The following is a 24,459-nucleotide window of genomic DNA, read 5'->3' on the forward strand; positions in this document are numbered from 1 at the left end:
GGGGCGTATTTCAGTTGCCAAAAAAGTCTAATTTAACTTACAGAACTTTCAATATTGATGGCAATGTGTGAGCTGGAAAGAGCCAGGCTAAAGTGGTCTTGGCTAGAAAAAATATCACTTTGTATTTACAACTCAAGAATATGATTTTCTGAAATCACAGGGAGACAAATATGGAAACATGCAATAGCATTATTAGTCAATCAGCAGAACATCAGTATATTTATAGCCTCCTCCTCCCCCCACAAAATTCCTGTTGACATCAGAGGGTGTGAAATTTGTCCTTAATCTCTTGATTGTAGTTGGCTCCCTTGGGCAACTCTTTTAAATAAAGCATTATGGTAGCACAACAGTGGTAATGTAATTATCTATAAAATGTGAAAATAATCATCTCCCCTACCATCAATTCAACTTTAAGACTGAGAAATCCAGCACTGAGGCTCAGGAAATTCCATTATTAATGTTTTTCCAATATACTGGTAGTTAGTTAAAGGATGTGATAGTCTTTGCAGAGCTGTTTTATGTGTTTACAAAAGCTTATCTTTGAAACTGGTTTAAGCACAGCCCTTTATTAAAGCCATTAGCAGTGAAAGGACATCTCAAACTTAAAGTCTTTCAATGTAAGGTAATTATTCTAAATTATCTGGACTACATGATTAGGTGTTAAACCACCTGCTTAATATCTGGCTGAAAACTTCAGCCTAAAAGGGTTTTATAGCAAACTGGAAAGTGCATTGACTGGAAGATGAAATTCAAACTTCACTATAGTGATCATTATGATTTGTGACCAAAGACATTTTATTATTTCAAATGTAGTGTGCAGAAAACAAAAGGAAGATATAGCCTAGGAAGAGCCAGGCCAGGTAAATTAGCTGCCTTGCCACCAAGGTGACTGTGACTGATATATGGTATCTGTGCATCTCATCAACCACTAAATTGATCTGACAGTATCCCACCACTTCATTCTCTTAAGCTGGCAGACGTACTTGTGATCATGTTTCTTTTGCAGCAATTACTATTTTACCATCTATCTAGGCATTTACAATACTCAGCATTTACATTAATCAAGTATGAAGGAGGACATGTTTATACCAGAAAGCATTTTGCAGAAAACAGATTCCGTGACTGAACTGCATTTGAAGAATAAGCATAAAATGCCTGCAAATAAAATTGTTATCTATGACTTCTTTCCACACTAAACAAGAGTATTTTCTGTACTTGTACAAACGCCATCTCCAAACGCTTTTGAGAATTAAATGATACACTTGCAGAAAGAAACAGCAAGATAATCGACAGGAAAAATTGGAGGGGGAGGGGGAGGGCAGGAGAGGGAAAGAATGTTTATGCTGATTTAAATATGAAAAATGTAGTTCGTTAAAAAGATACAGGAAGATTATTTTGAAAGGCAGAACAAGTAGTTTCTATAACAACTGCTCAATGATATGGAGGTTCAGAGGTGAGATCAAACCAGATTTAAAGGGCACATAGTCAGAGGTCTAGAGACTCAAAACCAGTGAAGCTGACTGGAGCAGTTCTACAGAGGTTTCTAGATAAAAGAAAGCCAAATACAACCTAGATCCTGAAGCTAATGGGAAGCCAGAATCATCTGAGGTTTAGTGTCTGGTGAACAGCCTTCTTTCAACACAAGACATGGTCTTCTGCTTCTATCAGTTCTAATCCTGGGACTTGTGAAGGAATAGAGGAGTCAAAGAGAAATGAGTTAAAGGCATGGATGAGGATCTCAGCAGAAGTCAAGTCACAGGGGGCAGTGGCACATAAGATAAAACAGTTGTATTACAACTTGGGAGTCCTCCCTCTTAAAGTCCATTAGAGCCCTTTCCTGTTTGACAAATCTATGGAGACCTGGTCCACCATGGGCTATTAAGCAACCGTCAGGGATGTAACTGCAAGGATATAACAGGTCACTACATATGACCTGTTTCTTGTACTCTTCCCCTAAAGCACCTGTTATTTACCAGGGTGAGAGACCGAGTACTGGGCTACTTGGACTTTTGATCTGCTCCACTGTTGCAACTCTTATGTTCTAATCCCATCGGAAAAGTTATAGAGATATATTGGTAAATCAAAGTATTTGCAGAGAAAACATTTCCAAACTATGAAGAATATATAAAGAATCAAATACACTTACCACTAGTGCCCCTGCTCTCAGTCCAGGGTCATATGGTACTCTGAAGCTTTCTGGAAGTTTGTTGTTCTGCAGTTTTTCCAGCTTTTGTTTAAGCTGTGTGATAACTGGAATTACAAAAAAGAGTCACAGTTATTGGGTCCAATAATTGGAAGCAAAATGTTGCACCTCATCAGACCCATTACATCTCAAGACTTGTTTGAAGGATCCTGTTTTTAGCAGCTTTTAGAATTGCTTGAGTCTAGGACTTCCGGATACGATCCTGCAGTCTGGAGACCCAAGAAGACTGACCGTGCTGCATCTCTATGGATAAGGAGGCTTCATAAAGGATTTATAGAGTTGAAGTCCTCAGGCCTCTAGCTGTATTGAGCTAGTCATAGTGTCACTGACTCCCTGAATATTACCAGACATCTCACATAGCAAGTGTTTTTCTTATGCTCCAACTCCTGAAGTCAGGTAACTACATGAGAACTGTCCTTATCTTTAAAATGTAAAAGCAAAAGAAGGTTCATACACTTATACTCATGGGCAGATCATGGGGTTTTGGAAAGTGGGGTGCAGAAGCAGCCACTGGCACCGCATGGGTGGCTCCACCTCTGCTCTGACACTGGGGCAGGCAAAACATGCTGCAGGAGCAGCAGAGACTATTTAAGTCTCTGAATCAGGTAAGAATCCTGCTCTCTGCCACTCTCCACTCTTGGCATCCCCTCCCTTTCACCCCGTGCTCAGCGGCACATCCCCCTTTCCTTGCATTCCCCCTCTTCCTAGGTCAGCTGGGGACAGAGGCAGAGGTGGGTTGAGAGAGTCCAGAGCTGCTCCTGCCCTGCTATAGCCAGGCTGCATGGGAAGCCAGGCTCAGCTTGAGACACAAGTTACAGAGCAAGGAATAGCCATGAAGGCAGCCCCCACAGTCACAGCGTTCTCAAACCAAGGGCAGGAAGCAACAAGATCCCTCTCTCAATCACTTGGGTTAGACAAATCTAGAAGTTACACATAAATCAGTCTAAGTGATCAGAAACTGGTTTAAACCTGTAACAGAACAGAAGTTCAGTGCACATCAACCAGTTTCAAAATGGCCAAAACTGGTTTAAGATAAACCTGGTTGAATGTAGTGTCAAACTTGACTGACTGAGGTCAAACTGGTTTATGGAAGTTCTGTCCCAGACCCCTTCCTGGTTCAAGTTAAATCAGAGTCCCCCAGCATCCCAACGTGTTTTGGAGACCTGGGCTGGGCTGTGCCATCTGCTTTAGGGAGCAGGGTTGGCCCCACCCCTGTGCTCTGTAGCTGGAGCAGTGAGGGCTGGTTGACAAGGGGGTGGGAGTGAGAAACCTGGCTGGAGACAGCAGCTGGGTCTGCGGAAAGGGAGGGCAGGGGAAAGGAGAGAGGAGGGAGACAGCCCCTGCCACACCTTTCCCCCCTGGAGCAGAGGGGGCAGGGACGTAGGACAGGGCTACAGCCTGAGAAGGACTGCCCCCCTACGTAAACCCTTCTGGGGTCTGGGAGGAGCTTTAATACCCCCTCCCCCAGCTCAGTGTGCTGGTGCCAAGCCCTGCAAGACCAGACTGAAAGGTGGGAGGTGTTGACAAAGACCTGGCACAATCATCACATGTATGTGCTGGAGATGGAGGAACAGGAGAGGGTCCCAGACAGCTTGAGCTAGTCTGACCAACAAAAGCAGAGAACTACATTTACATTATGAAGCAGAACCTGCAAAAGATGGGAGACTGGAATGCCTAAGCAAGGATTATCTGAATACCTGTCTGTAAGGAGACACTGTGACCTCAGGATTACCTACACCTAAGACCTATGCAAGGCTTTTTTTTGCCTTTATGATTTACTACATACCACTGTGAGTTACACTAAGCTGCGTGTGCTATCACTGTGTTTGACCAGGCTGTAACCTTCGCTTAGGCGAAGGTTTTTGATTGCCGTCATGTGCTTGAGGTTGCAAAGTTCTGTGTTTAATACATACTTGCTTCAGAGAAAGGACTGTTTTTGTTCAAACTTTTATGAATTCAGTGCCACTACCTTTTCCCACACCCCTCTCCTCAGTCTGGAAGTGGCTACCCCTCCCACAGCCCCTTCGAGGGTGGGGAGGAAGGGCAGAAGCCTGGCAGGCATAGGTGGTGGAAGTCGGGGGAGGGGGGTTAACTGGGCTCAGCCCCCCCAAACACAGGGCAGCAGGTATGGCTAAAGGGCATGGCAACCTGGGCTTCTCTCTTCCCTTCCCTTTGGCAGTGGCTGGTTTTAGCACTTCCAAGCTTCTGGCTCAAGCCAGAAATGTGGCTGCATTTCCTGAATCAAAAGTGAGTATCTGTTCATTTGCTTAGTGCTTCAATCTGCACAGCTTTGACTAACCTGTTGCAGAAGGGGGGAGGGACTCATACTAGGATACCCTGCAGCACACAGCTGGGAGGATCCCATCCAGCCCAGCAGGCAGGGGTATGTTTCCTTCTTTACCTGGGCTGGTGCGGGGTGGGGGGAAGGAGATCAAGACCCACACAGTGCAGGATGCAGTGGGTTAGGGCTAAGGCAAATCATTCACCCCTCCTGCACTGTGGGGATTGTGCCACTATGTGGCCCTGCTGGGGCCCCATTCACAGTGAACAGGACCCTAGCTGGGCCAGGTTGTGGGACAACTGGAGCCCGGCAGCTCTTCCAGAGGCACGGCATGGTGCCAGGGAGGCACAGGGGAGGGGCATATGGCTCTCCGATCTGTGCACATGGCAACAGCAGGCAGCAGTTGTGAGCTGGGCTCTGTCCCTTGCCTCCATGCCTCACCACCGCTCCTCTGAAAGTGGCACGGTGCCATGTGCCTCACTGCCTGGCCTGCTGTGTGGCGGGATGCACATGACAGCACCCACCGCTTTTGAAGCAGTGGGAGCAGAGAGGTATGGAGGTAAGAAGCTGAGGCTGGCCCCACTCCAGCCCCTGGCTCTGGACCCCTCTGGGTAGCACACAACAGGGGCCAGGAGGTAGCTGGGGCTGGGGGCCAGAAGGCAGATGTGGTCAGTGCAGCGGGGCCAGGAGGCAGCCACGGCTGCTGGGGCCAGCGCAGCCAGGAATGGGAGGCAGCTGGGACTGGCACGGCATGGCATCAGGCAACACCGTTCCTCCCCCGCAGCCCTTTCCCCTCTCCCCACAGACTTTTCTATTGGGAGGGAGTGTGTGCATGCACGTATGCATGTGCATGCTCAGCTCCTCCCCTCAAATTTTTTTCTTCCTTTGCCTATGCTGGCAGGAGCTGCCCCCGCCTCCCAGGCAGACCTGGGATGGGGTCCCTGTGCCCTCCAGTGAGCTAGTCCCTGCTGGTGCCTGACCACACCCGCTCCTCTGGAGCAGGGAGGGACAGGAAAGCCTTGGAGGGCTTCTCTCTTCCCTTCCTTTTGGCAGTGGCTGGATCTAACACTTCTAAGCTTCTGGCTCAAGCCACTGCAGGCATGCGGCTGCATTTCCTGAATCAAAAGTGAGTATCTGTTCGTTTGCTTATTGGTTCAATCTGCGCAGCTTAGACTAACCTGCAACAACTGAATCAATTCAGTCTCCGGCTTTTTGATTGTCTGTACTTAGCCTTTGAGAAAAGCAAACCCATGAAGCTACTAGGGGCATAGCCTTTATTAGCCAACAATTACACGGATACCAGCCAAATGCAAAATGCGAAGGCCTGCAAGAGGCAAAGAAATTCCTATGTTCTTAAAGCTTGTTCCATACTATAGCTCTGACAGTCTTAAACTCTGGTAAACAGAATACATGCTGTTGGTTAGTTAAATACTGTGATGAATATTCATATATTTAAACTGGGTCAATGATGCATTTGCATAAAGCCTCCAGATTTCTAACCTTCGTGGTAAATTGGTATGGCTAATAATATACGCAACACATTGTTCTGTTGCAGCTTGCAACCATGGTAAATCTGCAATATACTGGAAAGCACTCTTTGTATTAAACAGGTCAAATTTAACATTTTTAAAAAGTAAAATTTACAGACACATTCTGGGATGCATCTATTCTGAGAAATCTGTTTGAGTGCAGTATAAAGGAGTTAATACACGAACACCATAATTAGACACTTTTTTTTTAAAAAAAAAAAGAAGAAACAATGTTTCATTAAACTATGCCATCTCTTAGCTTTCTAAAATTAACTTACTGATTTAATAGACAAATGTACTCTCAACATAGACTGTATTCATTTTAGTAAGTCAGGCACAAGACAGGCATCTTATTGTATGTGGTCATGTTAAAGGCTAGGAATGAACTGATGAAAATCATGAATGGAAAGTACTTATTAATAATGAGATTTCCAGGTTGATCTATTTTAAGGACACAGTACAGGAACCAAAAGAGAGGAAACAACTGCACAAATACTTATTTGGAACAGTAATCAACAATAATTAATCTAATACTGACTTAGGCATGAGTACAGACAGCAAGCCAAGTAAAAGCTTACAGTGTGGTTTTAAGGGGAAAAATGCTATTTTCAAATGTAATGATAAGACTTATAAGAAAAATTAGGGAAATGCCACCATTCTGTAAAATGCTGGTATGACTGTTCCTGGAGTCCTGTACACCTATATTAAAGGAAGATATAAACAGGTCTGAATTCAAACTGAGAAGACAGGAAGAGAGATGCAAAAGTTAGAAGACAGCAACTGGAAACTGGTAAGACAAGGAAAGGGTTCAGTGTTCAATGCATTGAGATTGAGTGTATAAAAGCAGGTAGAAGGCAGGGCAGGGTGCCAATGTAAAGACCGACTCATGCAGAAAGGCACAGGCTTTTGTGGTTTCCTCGGATGTTATGAATTGACTTGCAGAGAGCAGGAGTACTAAACAGAACGGAATAAAGTAATTAAAATACAGAGGACAGGGAAAGGAGGAGGAAAGGATAGTGGGGCAAAGCTAAGAGAGATGAAGGTGGGTTGAAGAGGGAGAAAACAGTTGACCCACTGTGGGACTAAAGGGTTATAAAAGCTAGTGCGGGTAATGGAACAAGAATCCAGAATCTCTGCTGAGGCCACACTTACTTAATGCAATCCAGTATAAATGACAACAGTATTAAATCAGTAAAGATGGTAGGGGGAAAAAAAGCAAGATCCTGAAGTTAAGGAGGAAAGACACTTTTTAAGAAATGTTTCCTGTTGAGTAACCAAGCAGTGACATAAAACCAAGGGAGAAGGTTAAAGCAAAATAACATATTTTCAAGAACCAGATAGATAGGTATTAGTGGGACAGCCCATGGTGTGAGTAGGCACGAGAAATATAGTGAAAACACTGAACTGGTCCTTAAATAGTAGCAAAGATAAGGAATAAAATACCTGTTTGGAAAGCAGGAGACATATTAATAAATGAAAGATATTTCTTTCCTTTTCCAAGTAATAAAACTACATACATTTTTAAATGAAGCTTTGACTCACTACAGTGAAAAAACTATTTAAACACTTGTAGGTTAGAACATGCACCAATTTCAGACAAATTTAGAATGGGATTTCCTGAAAAATGTTTTATCTGAGGTCTCATATATTCACTACTTTCCTTCCCATATCATGGGAAAACTATGTTCATAATAGTACATGCAAAATGTACTGTAGATCTGAATAAAGGCCTCAGCTTTATAAAATCTGTAAACTGAATTCAAGAACTAGTCATTTAAAAACAAATACGTTTCATTCAACATTGTTCAATATGCCTGGCTCAGATGGTTTGTCCATTACAAAAGCATATACGAACAACTTAAATATTAAAATAGGAAAGGCAAAGATTGCATTTATCAAGAAGAAGAGTAAGGTACAGAAACTTTAGTGACTTCTTATAACAGGGATCAAAGTGCAACTAAGATTATGCCTCGTGGCAAGTGTCACCTCCATTTCTTGTATCATTTGTTTTTTTCTTGCTTCTCTAACATTCTGCCAAAGACTCTGTAGAGTACTGTACTTCTGCATCTCCCAGTTTTGCAACATTTGAGTTCTGCAAAGCCACAAGGAGCACAGGAAACTGGTAAGCATACTATTCTAGATGGGTTCTACTTTTATTTGTAAATGTTTGTTTGTTCTTTTTTTTTTTGCAAATGAATGTATGACTGACTCCACTGACACCAACCATTCATGCTGGCCACTAAAATAGTACAGTAATTACGATGCCCAACAGCAATAGCAATAGTTAACCTTCATGGACTTCACAAAGACACAGAACAGTTTGCTGAACAGATTTAACACATGTGATAGAAAGACAGTTAATATAAGAAACAGAAAAATACCTATAAACAAATACCTTGAGAAGTGACATCATACTTTTCAGCAGAAACAGATTTTATCTCCATTGTGACTGTATGCAGCAATTCGATTACTTGAACCTGTTTCATGAAATCATGTAGCATGGCTTTTCCACAGCCCTTCAGGTAAGCTTCCAGGATTACAGCAAACCTTTGCTGGTAGTGCATGGACTGGGCAATCTCACTTCTTAGAAACCAAAATAAGAAGTGACCAATTCTTTTGTTCTAGAGATGGAGAAAAATGCTAAAATTAACATACATGACAGTATCCTAAGAAACAGCCCATTTTAATGATACTGTAATTTTAACATTACTTACTGGTCCTATTTTGAAGTACTTACTCTCAAACCTCGTTTTAGTAGAAATCTGGCCAGTGCGCTGTCATGATAGGGCTCAAATTTCACAGCCTAAAGAAAGTATAAAAAAGCAAGAAAAGTTTTTTTTTAATTTAAAATATTTATAACACCTTGTTACAGTTTCTTATAGTTTAATCATTATATCAACAGAACAAAGCCTGATGAGAAGAAACATGATACCAAAGCACAGGGCTGGTTTCTAGAGAAAAAATGCTCAGGGGGGTGAGGACAAGCCCCAATCCTCAACATAAGTTAGCATTTGATTTGGTCTGTTCATGTTACAATAGGCCTGGCCTTTTGTTTTTAAGTGATGTTATTAATTTGACAAATGATTAACAAAAGTAACATGAAGACTTACCCAACTAGTCTGAGCTCACACTAATAGAGTACAGTACATTGATGACAGTAGGTAATAGTAGAGAACCTCAAAACCAGCAACAAAGCTATTAATTGAGTTTAAAGTTTTATTTTTGTCACATAATCCAGGGCTGTCTAACTTTTAAATGGTTGGGGGCCACACCAGTAGGGGCCATGAATTGTATGGGCCACAGTAGCATGAGCCAGGGTTGCCTCCCTTCCCTGCCGCACCACTTGCATGGCCCCCCACCCTTCTTCCCACCAGCTCACTAGCCACAGGCTCCCCACCTGCACTGTAGACTCCCCAAGCACTGCAACCTGCACTTTGCCACACCAACCCTCCTTGGGGCAGGCACAGAGGAGAAGCCTGAAAACCCCATCTGGTGCTGCAGCCAGTGTGACAGGGGGAAATGGGAGCCCGGAGGCCACAGATATACCCTGTACAGACTACATGCATCCTCAGGCCAGCAGCTGGAGAATTCTGTCTTAATAAAAAAAATTAAAGTTTCAGATAACAAGGAATCTGAACCACTAATATTAATAGCAATAAACCCAGCAGAATCTGGATGTGTTAGTTTCTGTTATGCGTCTCAATACATTCCATGGTTTTCATGCCAAACACTATACTGACATACAGTAGTCATAAAACACCCTGAAATGACTCACTAAACAGGTGAGGCTTATTATTGTTGGGATCATGCCATGTATGTTCTTGCTTCCCCTCTCCCCCACAAAACAAAAATGGTCCCTAGTTAAAATGTAAGAAAAAAAATAAAGAGTCTGAATATTTCAATGTTATTTATTGTTAAATATTTTCTTTGCTGTGTTTATAAAGTTCTCTGAATAGAGACACTATTTTTTCACCTCCAGCTGTGGTCTGAGCTGGACTGCATTTCAACACCTGTTGGTGGTTCAGGGACTGTTTTCAAATTTCAGTTTCTATTTAAAAAAAAAGATTTGTTTTTTCAATAGGAGCCAAGTCAGTCTGTGAAGTGGCAAGTAGACTTTGGGGCACTGTGTTAAAAATTAATTGCTCAGGTAAAGCAAGGCTTCTCACACAACTCAGTGGCATTTTCTAAGTCTGCCTGCACCAGAGGTGGGCAATTATTTGGGCCCGAGGGCCACTTAGGGAGTTTTGGTGACCTATAATGGGCTGGGTCAGCACCTTCTTGCCCCCCTCTCCCACAACAGATCACCAAAACTCCCTAAGAGGACAAGTGGATGGGATGGGGCCACGGGCAGGTGGGGGCAGGGCCAGGGCCAAGGCTGGGATTGGGATTGTGGGACAGTGACATTGCAGGGCTCGGCCAGGCCCTGGGCAGAGCCATGGTCTGCTCCCTGCACATCCCCGTGATGTGTACCAGCTGTGTGGGCACAGGTGGCTGGTCCCACTGCGCCTGGGCAAGCAGCAGGGCTGGGGCAGTGTAGCAGCCAGACTCACTTCCTGGCAGCAGCAGTTTCTCCCAGCTGCTACTGCCAGTCTTTGCCGCTGGACTTGGCCCTGTTGCCCAGCCCCACCCCCCTGCCTTTCCACCCTGCACCCACCGCTGCACAGAGTGGGTGGGCAGGATCTCCCTGGAGACCGGCCAGGACCCGCATGAGCAAAGTGCATGGTCAGGAAGATGGAACGGGGTTGAGTGAAAACTAAGAGCTGGCATTTCCTGAGGGGTGCCTAGAGTTTATCCAGGGGTGCCTCAAATCTGAAAAGGTTGAGAAACACTGATCTAGAACTTGTCTGAATAGAGTTAAAGTGCACAGTTTAGGATGTGTTGTCATCCCTCTTATCATCGGGGAGCTGCATTTTTGGTAGTGCAACTGTGAGACGTTTGAAGTAAAATGTTTCTGTAAATGTAAGCTGTGAATATCCACGAGGGTGGTATTAAAAATGTTATTTGGCTTTCACTAGCACTGTTTTGAGTATGACTGAGCACCTCAAACAATGGGTCACTATTAGCATTAGAACGTTTCTGCAATAATGCAAATATTCCAGAAGACTAATGTTAAGACATGCAAATGCACCTTACCTGTACTAGTTGTAAAAGGTAATGGAGAACATCATCATCTTCTAAACTCTCGAGTTTTTGAACTGCCATTGCTCTTACATTTTCATCCGAAAAATTACAGTCCAAAAGCTGCATTGTCAGTCCAACATCCAAAGTGCTTTGATCCCATGCTTCTTTTTTAGCTAATAACTGGTATGTTTTGGCCACTAAATCTTGCTGTCCCCACTTCACTGAGCTAAGCAGCTTAGGATATGCCTTGGGGTGCTTTATGCTTTCGTATCTGAAATGCCATAATAATTCCTTGTCCTCAGCAGTAAGCGGGTTAAGTGGGTCAGTGGCTATGATCTCTTCGAGCTGTTTGCGAAGTTGGTTGGGCATTTCAGTTCTTGCCCCATCTCCCTGAGTATCAGATGTTATCCTATGTTTGGGCAAAGCTATTGGGTGGCAGTATTTGTCTAAAACAATAGAGACTGCCATTGAGTTTTCTTTATCAGGATTAGTTGCTGATGTAAGTTTGTCAGCATTGATGCTTCCCTGCTCTTCCCCCTTACCTGGAATTTTCCACATATGAAGCACATACTCCCCACTTCGTAGCAAGAAACGGTGATCTATCAACAAAATATTTACATAGTAGAGAAGCTGGGTTTTGCATTTAGAGTCAGAACTGGGAGAATCATGTGACTGAAGGCTGGCCTTTGTGGCTAATGACTGTGTTTTGCCACAATATACTTGCAGATTCAGTAGCGCTCCTTTAGGCAAGTCTTTAATTTTAATATCAAACTCTAGCCAGGTATTCCACAGAACCTCCTCAGTGAAAGGCTTAGATGTAGTCCTTCGTTGGGAAAGGAGTTGTTGCCCATGCTGAATATTAGCCTCAACAAATACAGTAATGTCAGTATTTCTGGGTAGCACTGGAATATCAATGCCAATTATCTTGACTCTAAATTTTCTATTACAGTCCCACAAAGATATAGTGAACACTCTCTCATGATCTTTTCCATCAATTGTCAACTGTTCATGATATCCTGTAACTCCTGTGCAGTCATCCACCAACGGCCACTCTTCTTTCTGAACCTCATCCTCACTAGGGTCAGGAGGAGTGTCTAGCACAAGGTGAATTTCTTCCCCATTCTTAAGGCACTGTCTTATACAGTGAAAATCTTTGATTGGCGTTTCCCCTGTGATATATTCATCTCTGCCACAAACCCTGAGAACAAAGTCCAATTCACTGTGATCTTCAGGAATGTCCATCAAAGATTTCTTTTTTGCCATTTTTGTGAAAAAGCTCTGAAGGATCATATCTGGAGTGTCATCTATTGAGACTTTAATTTTCTGGCTAGTTGTTCCTCTATGTATGTTTATAAAAATATTATTATTAGTAATCTTTTTAAACAAATACTCTGGAAGGGGCTTGGAAGTAATCCATGGATGCATTGAATACAATTTTGGATCTCTGCAGGCTACTTCAATCATTCGTGGAGTGACTAGCCTGCGGCGTGTAAATTCTAGTTCATCATCATGCACGTTACTTACATCAGTAACATCATATCCTATTAAGTCATTCAGCTGCTTCTGAAATTCTTGAACTTCCTCTGATGGTTTCTGCTTCTGAACAACATAGATTTTGCCTACCTTTTTCTGTAACACTTTCCAATATAGTATACAGTCCAATGTCTGAATTACCTGATGTTTGTCATAAATTTCATACCACTGTCCTTTCTTTTGATACTGAAAAATAAACTGATCTGGGGTGTATTTATGGCAGAAGTCTGAGGTTTGGCTCATTTCTATTGCATGCATCCAAATCTGTGCTTTCATTTGCTCAACAGTACAGTTGCCTGCAATTTCAAGTGTCACTGTTTCTGGTGTTTTAGTATGTTTAGGGCTTGTGGGTAGAACAAACTCAATGGGTATCAGTTCCATTGAAGATAAATTATTTGCTGTACAATAAGGCTTCATTCTTCTCCTCCTCCGTTTGTTTTCCTCTCTCATAACAACAGGCTGTTCATGATTCCCCAACTCCATGCCAGAAGAAATCTAGCAAAACATAAACAGTTTGTTCATTTTTCATTTACATTTTTCTACATTCTGTTACAAAGGCATTCATTCTTTGTGTTAATTTTAACCACATTTCAGAATCATAATTCTTAAAATATACCTTATATATTCCCAGTTTCTGTATAAACCTTTTATTCAGGATGTCACGTGTGCACCAATGTGTTTGTTTCTAAACCTAACATAAAAGGCCATGCTTAAACAATTAAAATAGTGCACTTACACAGGACTATCAATCCCAACTCAGCTAAAGCAGCTCCTCAGAGGGACAAAGCAGTTGAAACTCCCAGCAAACTGAAAACACAAACATTAGAAACTTGCTCCTACTCATTCTTCCCTTCTGAATTTGACTTATGCAGATTTTTTCCACCTCTTGTGGTCTGGATGTGCAGAATTTAATATAAGTTGGTTCTGACAACACTTGAAAGAAATTTTGCTGAACTAACATGCCAGAAAGATGCTAACCAAGCTCTGGGGAAAACATCTGTTAATTGCAGCAGTGGAAGCAATCAATATAATGTACCCATAAAACTTCCAGAAATTGAAGCTGTTGACCCCACTCACTTCTCCCAACCTTTCAGTAATCCCTTGTTAGATGCTGGGCAGGTATTTCTTAACAAATTATAATCAGTTAATGTTCATCTAAATGTGTAGTTTAGCACCCCGAGAACTGTTCCTTTAATTATGAATTTTGGAAGACTGATAACAGCCAATGATTCAAAATCAAGCATTTGCAATACAAAAATCCTAGTTGGCTACAGATGAAAATGCTCCTAACCTGATGGCAGTATACTATGTTCCACATCAAATAAGAATGTCTAAAACTGTTTTAAAATCTTTTAGTGTTAATGTCCATGTTAATTTGTTTTCTTAAAATCAGTGAGCATTATTATTATATAAAGTCAAAGAGAAAGGCAAAGATAACTACACGCACTTAAACAACTTGCTCTTCATTTTTTCTTTTACTAATCATAATCTAAGTTGTTTTATTTCAACATTTCCCCAAAAGAAATCTTATATACGAAAGCATCTTCCCACGTGCTTGAAGGGAAAAGGAAGGGGGCAAACAAACCAAGCAATAATCTAATGATTGCAAAGATTAGAACCAAAAAAGTTAAAACATATCACGCAGTTAAACCGAAACAGCATGACACACCAGCTCAAATTCATTTTGAATGTTCCGGAAAAGAAATAACCTCAGACACCATTTTTATAATTATCAAAACACAATGAAATATTACCTGATTACAAAGTAGATGCTGAGGCACTGAAGACGACTCATTTGTTTAATTTTTGAGTTCTTTATTTTTTTAAAGAATCATTCATACAAAAACTTGTTTGTTTAAGCTGTTCTGCTTTTCTTTCTTGCCTTGATATCCAGATGCAGAGGAAGTGCTGCACTTACCAGGAAGGAAGTTTTAACCAAGTTGATTATACATACGATTGCTCATTTTAAAAAAAGTCAGAACGCTTTTCCTGTTAGAACAGTTGAAATAGATTTACAGTACCGCTCACCACAAAAACCTAAGCATAACTTTAAAACACATGGGTGGAAGGGATATGCTAAAAATGATTGAGTTAGATAAAAATAAATTAATGGTCATCATGATGATTAAGTAAGCATAAAAATAGCTGACTAGAAGAAATGCTCTATTTAACAAGAAACTGTTTCTGAAAATCTACTTACAAAGGATAAGCTACTTACATGATCAAGTTAAACACAACAGAATTAAGGCTCCAATCTTCCCTCATTTTTATTTGTACTTTGGTAGACCTTAGGGGCCTTCACCCTAGACTGCTTATGGTTTTGGATGTTTGTGTCAATGCAGATGCTATGTGAGGCTGCTCTCCTCTGAGGAATAGGTTACTGAACCAACCTGAATGTCTATTAATGGCAATGCCACAAATAAGGCCCAATAATTTTGACACTGCTGAAAGACCAAAGAGCAATTCCAGACTTGAGAGTTAAAGGAACTATGATGCATATATATCTTTCAGGTTGGTCTTAATGATAAAATGCAAGAGGGAAAGAGGGAAAGGGAGAGGGAAGGATTGGAGAAACAGACATTAAAAATAAAAAAAGGGGGAGGGATAACTAATCTTCTTGAACAATAAACTTCATCAGTAACGTTCTGTCTATTCTGGAGAACAGGAGACAGATGATGATGAAAATGTCCTGGAAAAATGATGATGGTGAGGAGGAGAAGCAAGCACAGGAAAGACAAATGAAAGTTGTCCAGAGACAAATACAGAGTTTTCTTAGATATCCATGCTTAATCACAGTAGCATTTCAGACACTATTGTTACTAAAAAAGAAAAATAAAGCTCCCCATCTGCTGGGAGCAAATGCTGAAGATCTATACTGGGTTCTGCAGTGTCTTACAGAGGCTCAGAAGTTAACACTTCCCTGAGGTGAAAAAACATTCACAATAGGCATGATTCATTTTATTCATAACTTCATCTTGTTTTCTAATCTAAGATAGAAACTCTGAAAAAGCGAGTCACTGAACATTTCAGATTGCATCTTACAAAAAGCTGGCAACACTGTCTACAGTTAACATTGCTACACAATTCTCTTTAAGACCCTACTTTCAGAAGCATTTCTATTTGCCAACCTTAAACACTTATGTACACAATTTTCTGTGCTAGGAGATGTTTTCCCCTAATAATTGAGGCATTTCAGAGAATGAGTCCACGGGAAAATGTGTTCTTTTACTAATGCTAAAATATTTCTAAAATCTTTGGCTTGAAAGAGGGCAGCTACTTTCAACCTTAGGAGAGGGACTTGAAATTGTAATTGAAAAGTACTTCTTGCCATCCCCATAAAAATCTACCCAATGGACCAAGCTGCACTTGCATGTGCATTAGAGCAGGGGTGGGCAAAATGCGGCCCGGGGCCAAATGCAGCCCACCAGGCCATTCTATCAGACCCGTGGTGCCCCTACAAAATTTAGAAAATTAATATTAATCTCCCCTGGGCTGCCTGTCATGAGGCCCTCTGCCCTCGAAACTCAGTAAGTGGCCCTCTGCCCAAAATAACTGCCTGCCCCTGCATTAGAGGGTTATCAGATTCAGGTCACTGAGTTCTCTGAAGACTCCTTCAGAGGTGAACAGAACTTTCCCTGCTCTTGCTGCTTATGGCTGGTGCCTGCTCATGTCTTGTCAGGAGGAGGAGGACGAGGAAGCTTCCTTACTCAAAGGTGGGGGCAAAAGGGAGACAGGAACAGAAATAGAGAAGATGAGGTGGGAATGTGCCTGAGCAACCTTGATTTTAGCATTATCTACCTTGACTGCTTGACACTACAGTTATACCATGCTTTTCTGAAATTGTAATGTACAATTTCTATAAAATAATGTAGTCTCCAAAAAATAAAAAAAAAAATCTGAAAAAAGAGTGTGGGTCCTAATTAGCCATGTGTTTCCTGCCAGTGAACACATATATGCTTTACCTAAACATTCCAGGATCTACCACAGACCCATTCTTCTGAAATTATTAAATATACCTGAAACCATTATGAATGGATGTACCTTCACAGATCTGGCAAAAGCCAACAAGAACATGCCCTACCTTTTTCACAATTGTGATGTGCTTGAATATTAATTCCTTCAAAACAAATGCACTCCATTTCCTGCTCAGCAATTCCAGTAGCCATTAATCAGCTGATCAGGCTATAAGTGGCATGAAAAAAAGTTCTCTTATGCAAACCACAGTCATTATCTACACTTCTGCTCTTAAAATGTGGCTTAGTTTCATTTATTTGCAAAGTACAGTGACAGTAATAATCACTAGTAATCTAACAACCTGACACGTTATAATGTGTGGAATAGTGACATAAATGCTAACTGCCTGCACAATTGCTGTATTCTCCAGTTCCTTTCATTCACCTTTAGATAGATGTCCTTTGAGACATGAGTTGTCTCTATTCTTCATTTGTACAGTGACCACAACAAGGACTCAGTCATGACTGGGATGTAAGGAATAAGCCAGAATATAAATACTTACTAGTAATACAAATCTGGCCATAGAGCCTCTGTCTTGCCCCATGGATTTGTATTACAGAATCTTTGTCTGTAGCATCAAACACCACTATTGAAGTTTCCTGTAAATTAATTTACTCCACAGGGTGAATTCTTTTTACATGTCCACAGTACATATCCACAGTAGTGATGCGAGACAAATCCAAAATACGTAAAAACAATCCTTTGCAGGGTTTTTGGTTGTAGCCATGCTCGTCTAAGAACATAGGCAGGCAAGCTTCTTTGGATAGGTGTGATGTCTTTTATTAGAAATGCCTGAAGAAGGGTGCTTGTGCCCAAAAGCTTGCAAAAAACATTTTTCCATCTACTCAGTTGGTCTAATAAAAGATACCACATTTACCCAAAGAAGCTTGGAAAACAGTTCTTTGAACTTCACATATTTTCTGTTAAGTAACTGCAGGGATAACAAAGCATGAACAACATAGTTCCAATATGTAAGAAACAAGGTAAATCTTTTTTGGCATTCCAAAAGTGGTGGATGACTTCACAGTTTCATAGTAGCTAGGGTCAGGAGGGACCTGAACAGACCCCCTGCCACAGGCAGGAATGAATGCTGGGTTCACAAGACCCCAGACAGGTGATTATCCAAAACTCCTCTTGAATTTGCCCAATGTAGGGGCAAGGACCACTTCCCTAGGAAGCTGGTTCCAGATTCTGGCCACCCTAACTGTAGATTATTGCCTTCTCATCTCTAACCTAAACCTGTTCTCCATCAGCTTATTACCATTGTTCCTCATCACCCCAGGTGGTGCTGGGGAGAATAGGGCTCTTCCTATTTGCTGATAATCTCCCCTAATGAGTTTGTAGGCAGCCACCAGGTCCCCCCTCAGCCTCCTTTTCCCAAGGCTTCTTGTTTTTCCTGTTGCTTTTAATGACGACTGGGTTTCTTTTATATAGATAGTACCAAAATACTAGGAAACTACTGTTTCTATAGATCAGTAGTCTCAATTTTTTGCACTCAAGGCACCCCTCCATAACTTTTATTAACTGAGTGGCAACAAATCAAAAAACTAATTTATATATTACAGTGTTTACCTCCTTGCACAGAGGCTGAACAGCAGGGGTAGGGAATCATCCAGACAGGGGCAAGCCTGAGTCTGTGATTATTTGCTCAATTTACTTGCTTATCTCCCCACACCTTGCGACACCCTTCAAAGCAAGGGTAGGCAATTATTTCGGGTAGAGGACCACTTACTGAGTTTTGGAAAGCTATCAAGGGCTCCATGACACACAGCCAGGGGCAGGTAAATATTAATTTTCTAAATTATTTAGGGGCCCCGCAGGCTGGATAAAGTGGCCTGCCAGCCCACATCCAGACTGTAGGCTGCATTTTGTCCACCCCTGCTTCAAAGGATCTGGAGCACCCTGGTTGCCAGTCACTGCTCTAGATATTTCTGGCTCTTCTGGAACTATGAGATGCCCAGGAGCTCATGAAGGAGGTAGCTTTTTTCAGAATTTCCAGCATAATATTATAGTCAAGCAGTTCTAATACTTTGTTAAGCATCCAAATTATTGGTAGGACGCTACTCATTTTGTGATTTTTGCAGATGGATTCTGCAGAAATTGTGAAATCCAGCATTACCTACAAAATCCGGCAATACCTATGAAATCCAACCATAATGATTTTGACAAGATACTAAACAACTTTGTGCCCTGGTTTACCCAATTCAAGCATAACACTAACCTACATCTCAGAAGGGACTGGGAGGTTTAATTAACAATTAGCATATACAAAGTGCTGTCAGAATATTTGATGAAAAATGTTATAGAAGCACAAAGGATAGACAAAGAATAATACTGTTTTAAAGGAATGAGAGAGAGCAGTTCTGTGTGCCTGCTGCTATGTGTTGGTAACCAGAAGTTAAACCAGACCAATTTTGCTGCTTGCAGGTGTAAAAAATAAAATAAAATAAAATCCCAGCTTTACTTAAAACTCTGTATGTTCCTGCACTGACCCCAGTGCATTCCCAGAAAAAACAGTGTTTTATTTGGACTCAGCTTGCTTGATGTCTATATAGATCAGGTGCTTTTGTAGGGCTTGTTAAGGCACTTTTATCTAATAGCTGATTCAATCAAAAAATGAAACTTATGAAGTCAGATTATCAATAAAGTTAACTGTAAGCTTTGGGTACAACAGGCAGGTCTTTTTCAGAAGCAAAAAATTGATACCTGGTCCAACTGGGGCATCAACTGATTCAATCAGCTATTAGATAAAAGAGCCAAAAGACCTGCTGAAGCACCCAATCTACACAGAGGCTGCAGAACCATGTCAAAGTAACATGCTGCTTCTTTTGGTAAAGCACAGTTTTTATGATTTTTTTAACATCTGCAAACAGCCTTTATGTCCAAATGAAACAGGGTTAAGTTTCCCAGATTAACTTCACTTACTTCAGAAGACAGGGAAGGGTGGCACCTTAAAGCCGTGATTCCCAACCACGCTGGGGTGCTGTGAAATCCTTGTTAGGGTGCTTCAAGATGCCACGCAACTGTTAGGTGTGCAAACATCTACTTGATTCACAAAATAAACTCAGAGGGTGCATCCCAACCCTTTATGGTGCCACACATGCAAGTGTTCCCTGCACTGCTACTTTGCAGCATGGAGTGGGGGAGGTTCTTGATTCAGCGAGATCCCAGGGTCAGAAAAACCCATGCCAAAGAAAAGGCAGAGTGCTGCACGCTCCCAGAGTGCCCCCACAATCCCAGGTAAGGCTGCTGCGGCCAGCACAGTATCTGGCCCCACCCTCCACTATCTCACCTGGGGTAACCTAACACACACTGAAGAGCATGTGGCATGGGCGTTCCCCAGGGACAAGAAGAGGAGGCACAATAGCAGCTCCTGGGGAAACACTGGCAGGGCTCGTCCAGATGCACAGAGATTTCAAATACAAATCCAGTGTCAAAAGAATTCTGGCCTGCTGTGGTCTTTCCTTACTCTCTGCAACATAAAAACTGCTCTATTATTTTTCCAGAGTCAAGAGCTGATATTTTCTGAGATGCCTTGAGTCTAACCACTGCTTTGGAGATTAACAGTTCAGAGATATAAGCTTTTGAATCTGACAGTCTACTTCATCCCGTGCCACATATATTATTTTTTGAACCAGTTAGTCCCTAAGGTCCCACCCTCCCCTGCCTTCATCCTAACACAACTAACTACCTCTCTCCATTTACTGCAGGAAAAGCAGACAGATGGAAGTTACAATGGACTGAGTGGCACACCCTCACAAGTATTAAGTCCTACCTACACTCCAACCGCTAGAATGGTATAGTTGTTTCTCCATGTCAAGGTGGCATTTTCATTACTGATTTTATATTTCTGCTATGAAACATTTGTGATATCTGCTGAAACTGTTTAGCACGGAGCAGGTGCTATGTTAGATTATGCCTCCCTGAGAAAATTTTACCGGTTATACTGATACTATTAAACCGGTAGATCAAAGGTAGGAAACCCCCGGTGCCAGAGCATGGCACACAAAGGCATTTAGCTTGGCATGCATATCTTGGGGTGGATGAGAGGGGAGCTGTGAGGAGGCCAATACTTGTTGTGACAGTGCAGCCCTGGCCCCTTCCCTGCCATCCACCTCAAGAAACATGCGCACCTGTCACTGGCAACCAGCTGGGCTGGGGCTCCAGACCTGGTGCAGCTGTTTGTAGCCTCTCTGCTGCCTGCTGTGAACAGCCTGGGCTCTGTGGCAGGCAGCAGGGACCCGCCCAGAGCCTGGACTGATGGTAGCAAGCAGCCGGGAGCCTGCAAGTGGCTGCACTAGGGTCCGCAGAGCCTTGGCCCAGCTCACTGCTGGTGGCAGGTGTACGCAAGCCTCAGGGCAGACGGTGGGGAAGGGGCTGAGGCTCTGCTGCTGCAACAAGGTTGGGGCCCCTTATGGCTAGGGTTGCCATATCTCCAGGTCCAAAAAACAGAGGACACCTGTTGGGGGGACACCTCACTCCCAACCCATAGCCCCCTAGCCTTGCCAATGCCCACCACTCCCAACTTGCAGCTCCCTGTCCCTGGTGCTGCCCCTCACTCCCAACCCACAGTCCCAACCTGCAGCCCCTCACACCTGACCTGAAGACCCCTGGCCCTGCCAGTGCCCCACCCCTCTGGGCCAAGCTGGTGCTCCTCTCTCCCGGCCCACAGCCCCCAGGCCAAGCTGCCAGTGCCTTGCACTCCTGGCCCACAGCCCCCTGCCCCCCCAGCATCCCCCACTCCCAACCCACAGCCCTGCCAGTGCCCCTCACTTCTGACCCATGGCCCCCCTGATCCTCCCAGCCCTGCTGAAGGGGGTCTCCAGCTGCCCCTGTCCCAACTGGGCTGGAATGTGGCAGCTGTGGTGGTTCCAGTTCATGTAGGTGGCAGTGGAGTCATTCCAGCCCTGGCACAGGCTGAAGGGAAGAAAGAGGAGGGGAAGCCTGTAGCATCCCCCCCGCGCCAGGCTGGGGCTCCTGTGCTATGCCAGGCGGCCTGACCATGTCCCCATGCCCCCCCAGCACCATCTCCTGGGTGCCCTGTCCCTGTGAACGTGGGCACCGACCCCTGGTGCCACTAGCCTGGCCACACAGCTCCACACTCCCCACTGCCCCTGCTGTCTTCCCCCACTGGAGGGGCAGGCACCTCCCCCTGCCCCTGTGTCCTGCTGCAGGCCTGATACCAAGATGCTACTCCCCAGCACTGGCAGCCCCCCCGCCACATCCCTGTCACTGCCCCCCACCCAGACCCAGTCCCCAAGCCCTGGCCTTCCAACCCCTCATAGACCCATCTGCATCTAGGTGCCAAGGCTGCTCCCACCAACCTGCCTGTTTGCGTGCAGCCGTGTGTATATGCACACAGATGCACATGGTACCCCTGCCTCCAATCATGCTCCCTCTGCTCCCACTAATGGAGCAGAGCAAAATCCCAGACATTTGTTCAGATTTCAAAAAATTGCCCAGACGGAGATCCAAAGACCCAAAAAGAGGACATGTCTGAGGAAACCCAGATGTATGGCAACCCTACTTGTGGCTCCCCTGCCGTGTGCCCCTGGCACACCAACATCTTACAAGTTGATGTTGTGTGTGTTTTTAGCACTCTGCCTAAGAATGCTGCTGACCCCATGCAGTAGATCCAATGTAGGAAATGCGTTCTGGTGTAATCCAGCATATGGAAAACCCTTGTATCAATAAGAGTTGCTCTCTTTTCTCTCACTGAAATCCCCAGCACCGTAAACTACAACAAAAAAGAATTCTATACACGGATAAGGCTCTCTCTACAGAGAAGTATGTAGCTATTATTATTATCATCAATTTACATTTGCATCTTAGATTAGATTTCACACTGTACATAAAGAAATTTAATATCCCCTGTGTTCTGTACCAGGAACTATATCCCACATTTGCAGAAGTAAAGGTGTAATGCATGCATCTTGTCTCTGTCTACTATGCTGAACTATGCAAATCCTGTATGCTATAAATATGCAAACATAGTCTGCATGATACACTTGGATCATTTCTTCTTCCAAACTCATTAGCAAATTACTAGCTCTTGAATAAACTACATGAACGCTGGTTCTCATCAGCAAGTAGCTGGTATGTGTACATTCTCCTGCTAGCAACTTCACTATACAGCAGACATGACCACATTCATGTGCCCTATCAAGAGGCTCTAGTTTGAATCAACATGCTACAATGACTGAACAAGTTTCTAGTCTCTGAAAACTATATTTTAATTTATAGTTCAGGGGTGGCCAAACTGCAGTACACATTCCACAACTGGCATAGGCAGCCTGTGAGTGGGGAAGGGACAGGGAACATAGCAGCAGACAGGGTGGGAGCAGAAAGCAGAGCAGCAGATGGGTCAGGGGGAAAAGACTAGAATGGCAGTCAAGGAGGGTACGGGGCTAATTTGTAGCACATTTACCAAAAATGTTGGTCCCCACTGTTCTAGTTAATGGATGCGAGTGATGAGAGATTCAGCAATGATCTCAAACTTGAAGCTGCCTCCATAAGTTGTGGCAAATACTCTTGTTTAAGGTCCAGTTGAGGTTACATATAATCATAGGCAAGGTTAAGGTTACAATATTGTACATAAATGTGAAAGTAAGGAAATTCAAAAGGAACAAACCTGCAGCAATCCATTCTTATTCCTGCCTGCCCTACTCCTTTGTACTGCAGCTGGGTGGGAGCCTCTGGGCATCGTGCTAAGTCTTTGAGGGCCACATGTGGCCCCTGTGCTGCCCGTTAGACAGCCCTGCCTTAACCATTATTTTTGGGGTATACGTTATTACGTGTATGCACAACATGGACAGAGAGGATATTATGTAAAATGAGGAAATAAACTTATGCCGTGTTTTAGACTGTGGTAGATCTGACTAATAGATTTTAAGGCCAGGGGAGTCATGATGATCATCTAACCTAAAGGTACTTAACCCTTCTGGGTCACCTGCTCGTCTTGATGTGGATGTGCACCACTATGACTCTGTTACGGGCAATAAGAAATGCAGGAGAATATCCCTGCAACTCTGCAGTAGTTTCTCCCACAACCTATGAAACACAATCGAGGTGTTCATTGTTTTCATCTTTTTCCTCCCTTTATCTTTTCTCTTTTCCACCCTGCCTTCTCCTGTTCCCTTTAGAAATTCACTGCATTCCCACAACACTACGGAGACATCGTTTGAGCAGCACTGATTCACTAGATCATCTGCACAGCACCAGCCAACAACTTAATCATGCTGAATTCACCCCACAACTTGCAGTGAGGCCCTGAGGGGGATTTAGCCCAGATGCATCACAGCAGTCCACCCCTCTCCTGTGGAGCTGAACCCGCGCTCCCCGATGGTGACGCACTGACACGCCCGGTGGCCCTGGGCGAACTTTCAGCATCACCCCTGCTTTGCAACGATAATAACAACCAGACAACGGGGGGGAAAAATTACCATTTTTGGGACCCAGTTCACCCATCCCTGTGTCCAGGTCTGCTCCCTGATGCACAAACATCCACTCCGCTGGCTCTCAGCATTTTTGGACGCGAGGTGGCCCCGGGAGGCCTTGCTGTGGCCCCTAGAAAAATCACAGCCTTTTCCCCACCCTCTGTCTTGCCTACGGAAAAATAACGTGGCAGGTTATTTGGAAGACCGCAGCCAGGGGAAAACCTCAGGGATGATGTCGCCCGGCCCGACCCGAACCCGGGGGACCAGGCGATGCGGCGCGGCGCTCCCGGCCCCGGCACCTGCCGCCCCGACCCGGAGCCAGCCACTCACCAGCCCGCCCGG

The 24,459-nt window shown here is 43.6% G+C and overlaps 1 protein-coding gene across 2 annotated transcripts in view; it reads right to left on the bottom strand.

Annotated features, from left to right (window-relative positions):
* The window catches only part of PIK3CG (phosphatidylinositol-4,5-bisphosphate 3-kinase catalytic subunit gamma), a 38,675-nt gene extending 14,434 nt beyond the window's left edge, over positions 1–24,241 (bottom strand). The window contains exons 1-5 of one of the 2 annotated variants that reach the window (XM_019543557.1): positions 24,124–24,241; positions 11,147–13,162; positions 8,751–8,816; positions 8,409–8,634; positions 2,147–2,250 (exon numbers count right to left, since the gene is read on the bottom strand). In XM_019543557.1, coding sequence (XP_019399102.1) covers positions 2,147–2,250; positions 8,409–8,634; positions 8,751–8,816; positions 11,147–13,162; positions 24,124–24,126 — 2,415 coding nt within the window. In that variant the 5' untranslated portion in view covers positions 24,127–24,241. Of the gene's footprint in view, positions 1–2,146; positions 2,251–8,408; positions 8,635–8,750; positions 8,817–11,146; positions 13,163–14,421; positions 14,574–24,123 lie in introns of those variants that run through there. The other variant, XM_019543558.1, reaches the window with a different exon arrangement.
* Between the last annotated feature and the right edge of the window lie 218 nt (positions 24,242–24,459).

Source organism: Crocodylus porosus, unplaced genomic scaffold, assembly GCF_001723895.1.
Source record: "Crocodylus porosus isolate Cpor-Errol unplaced genomic scaffold, CroPor_comp1, whole genome shotgun sequence".
Taxonomy (NCBI): domain Eukaryota; kingdom Metazoa; phylum Chordata; order Crocodylia; family Crocodylidae; genus Crocodylus; species Crocodylus porosus.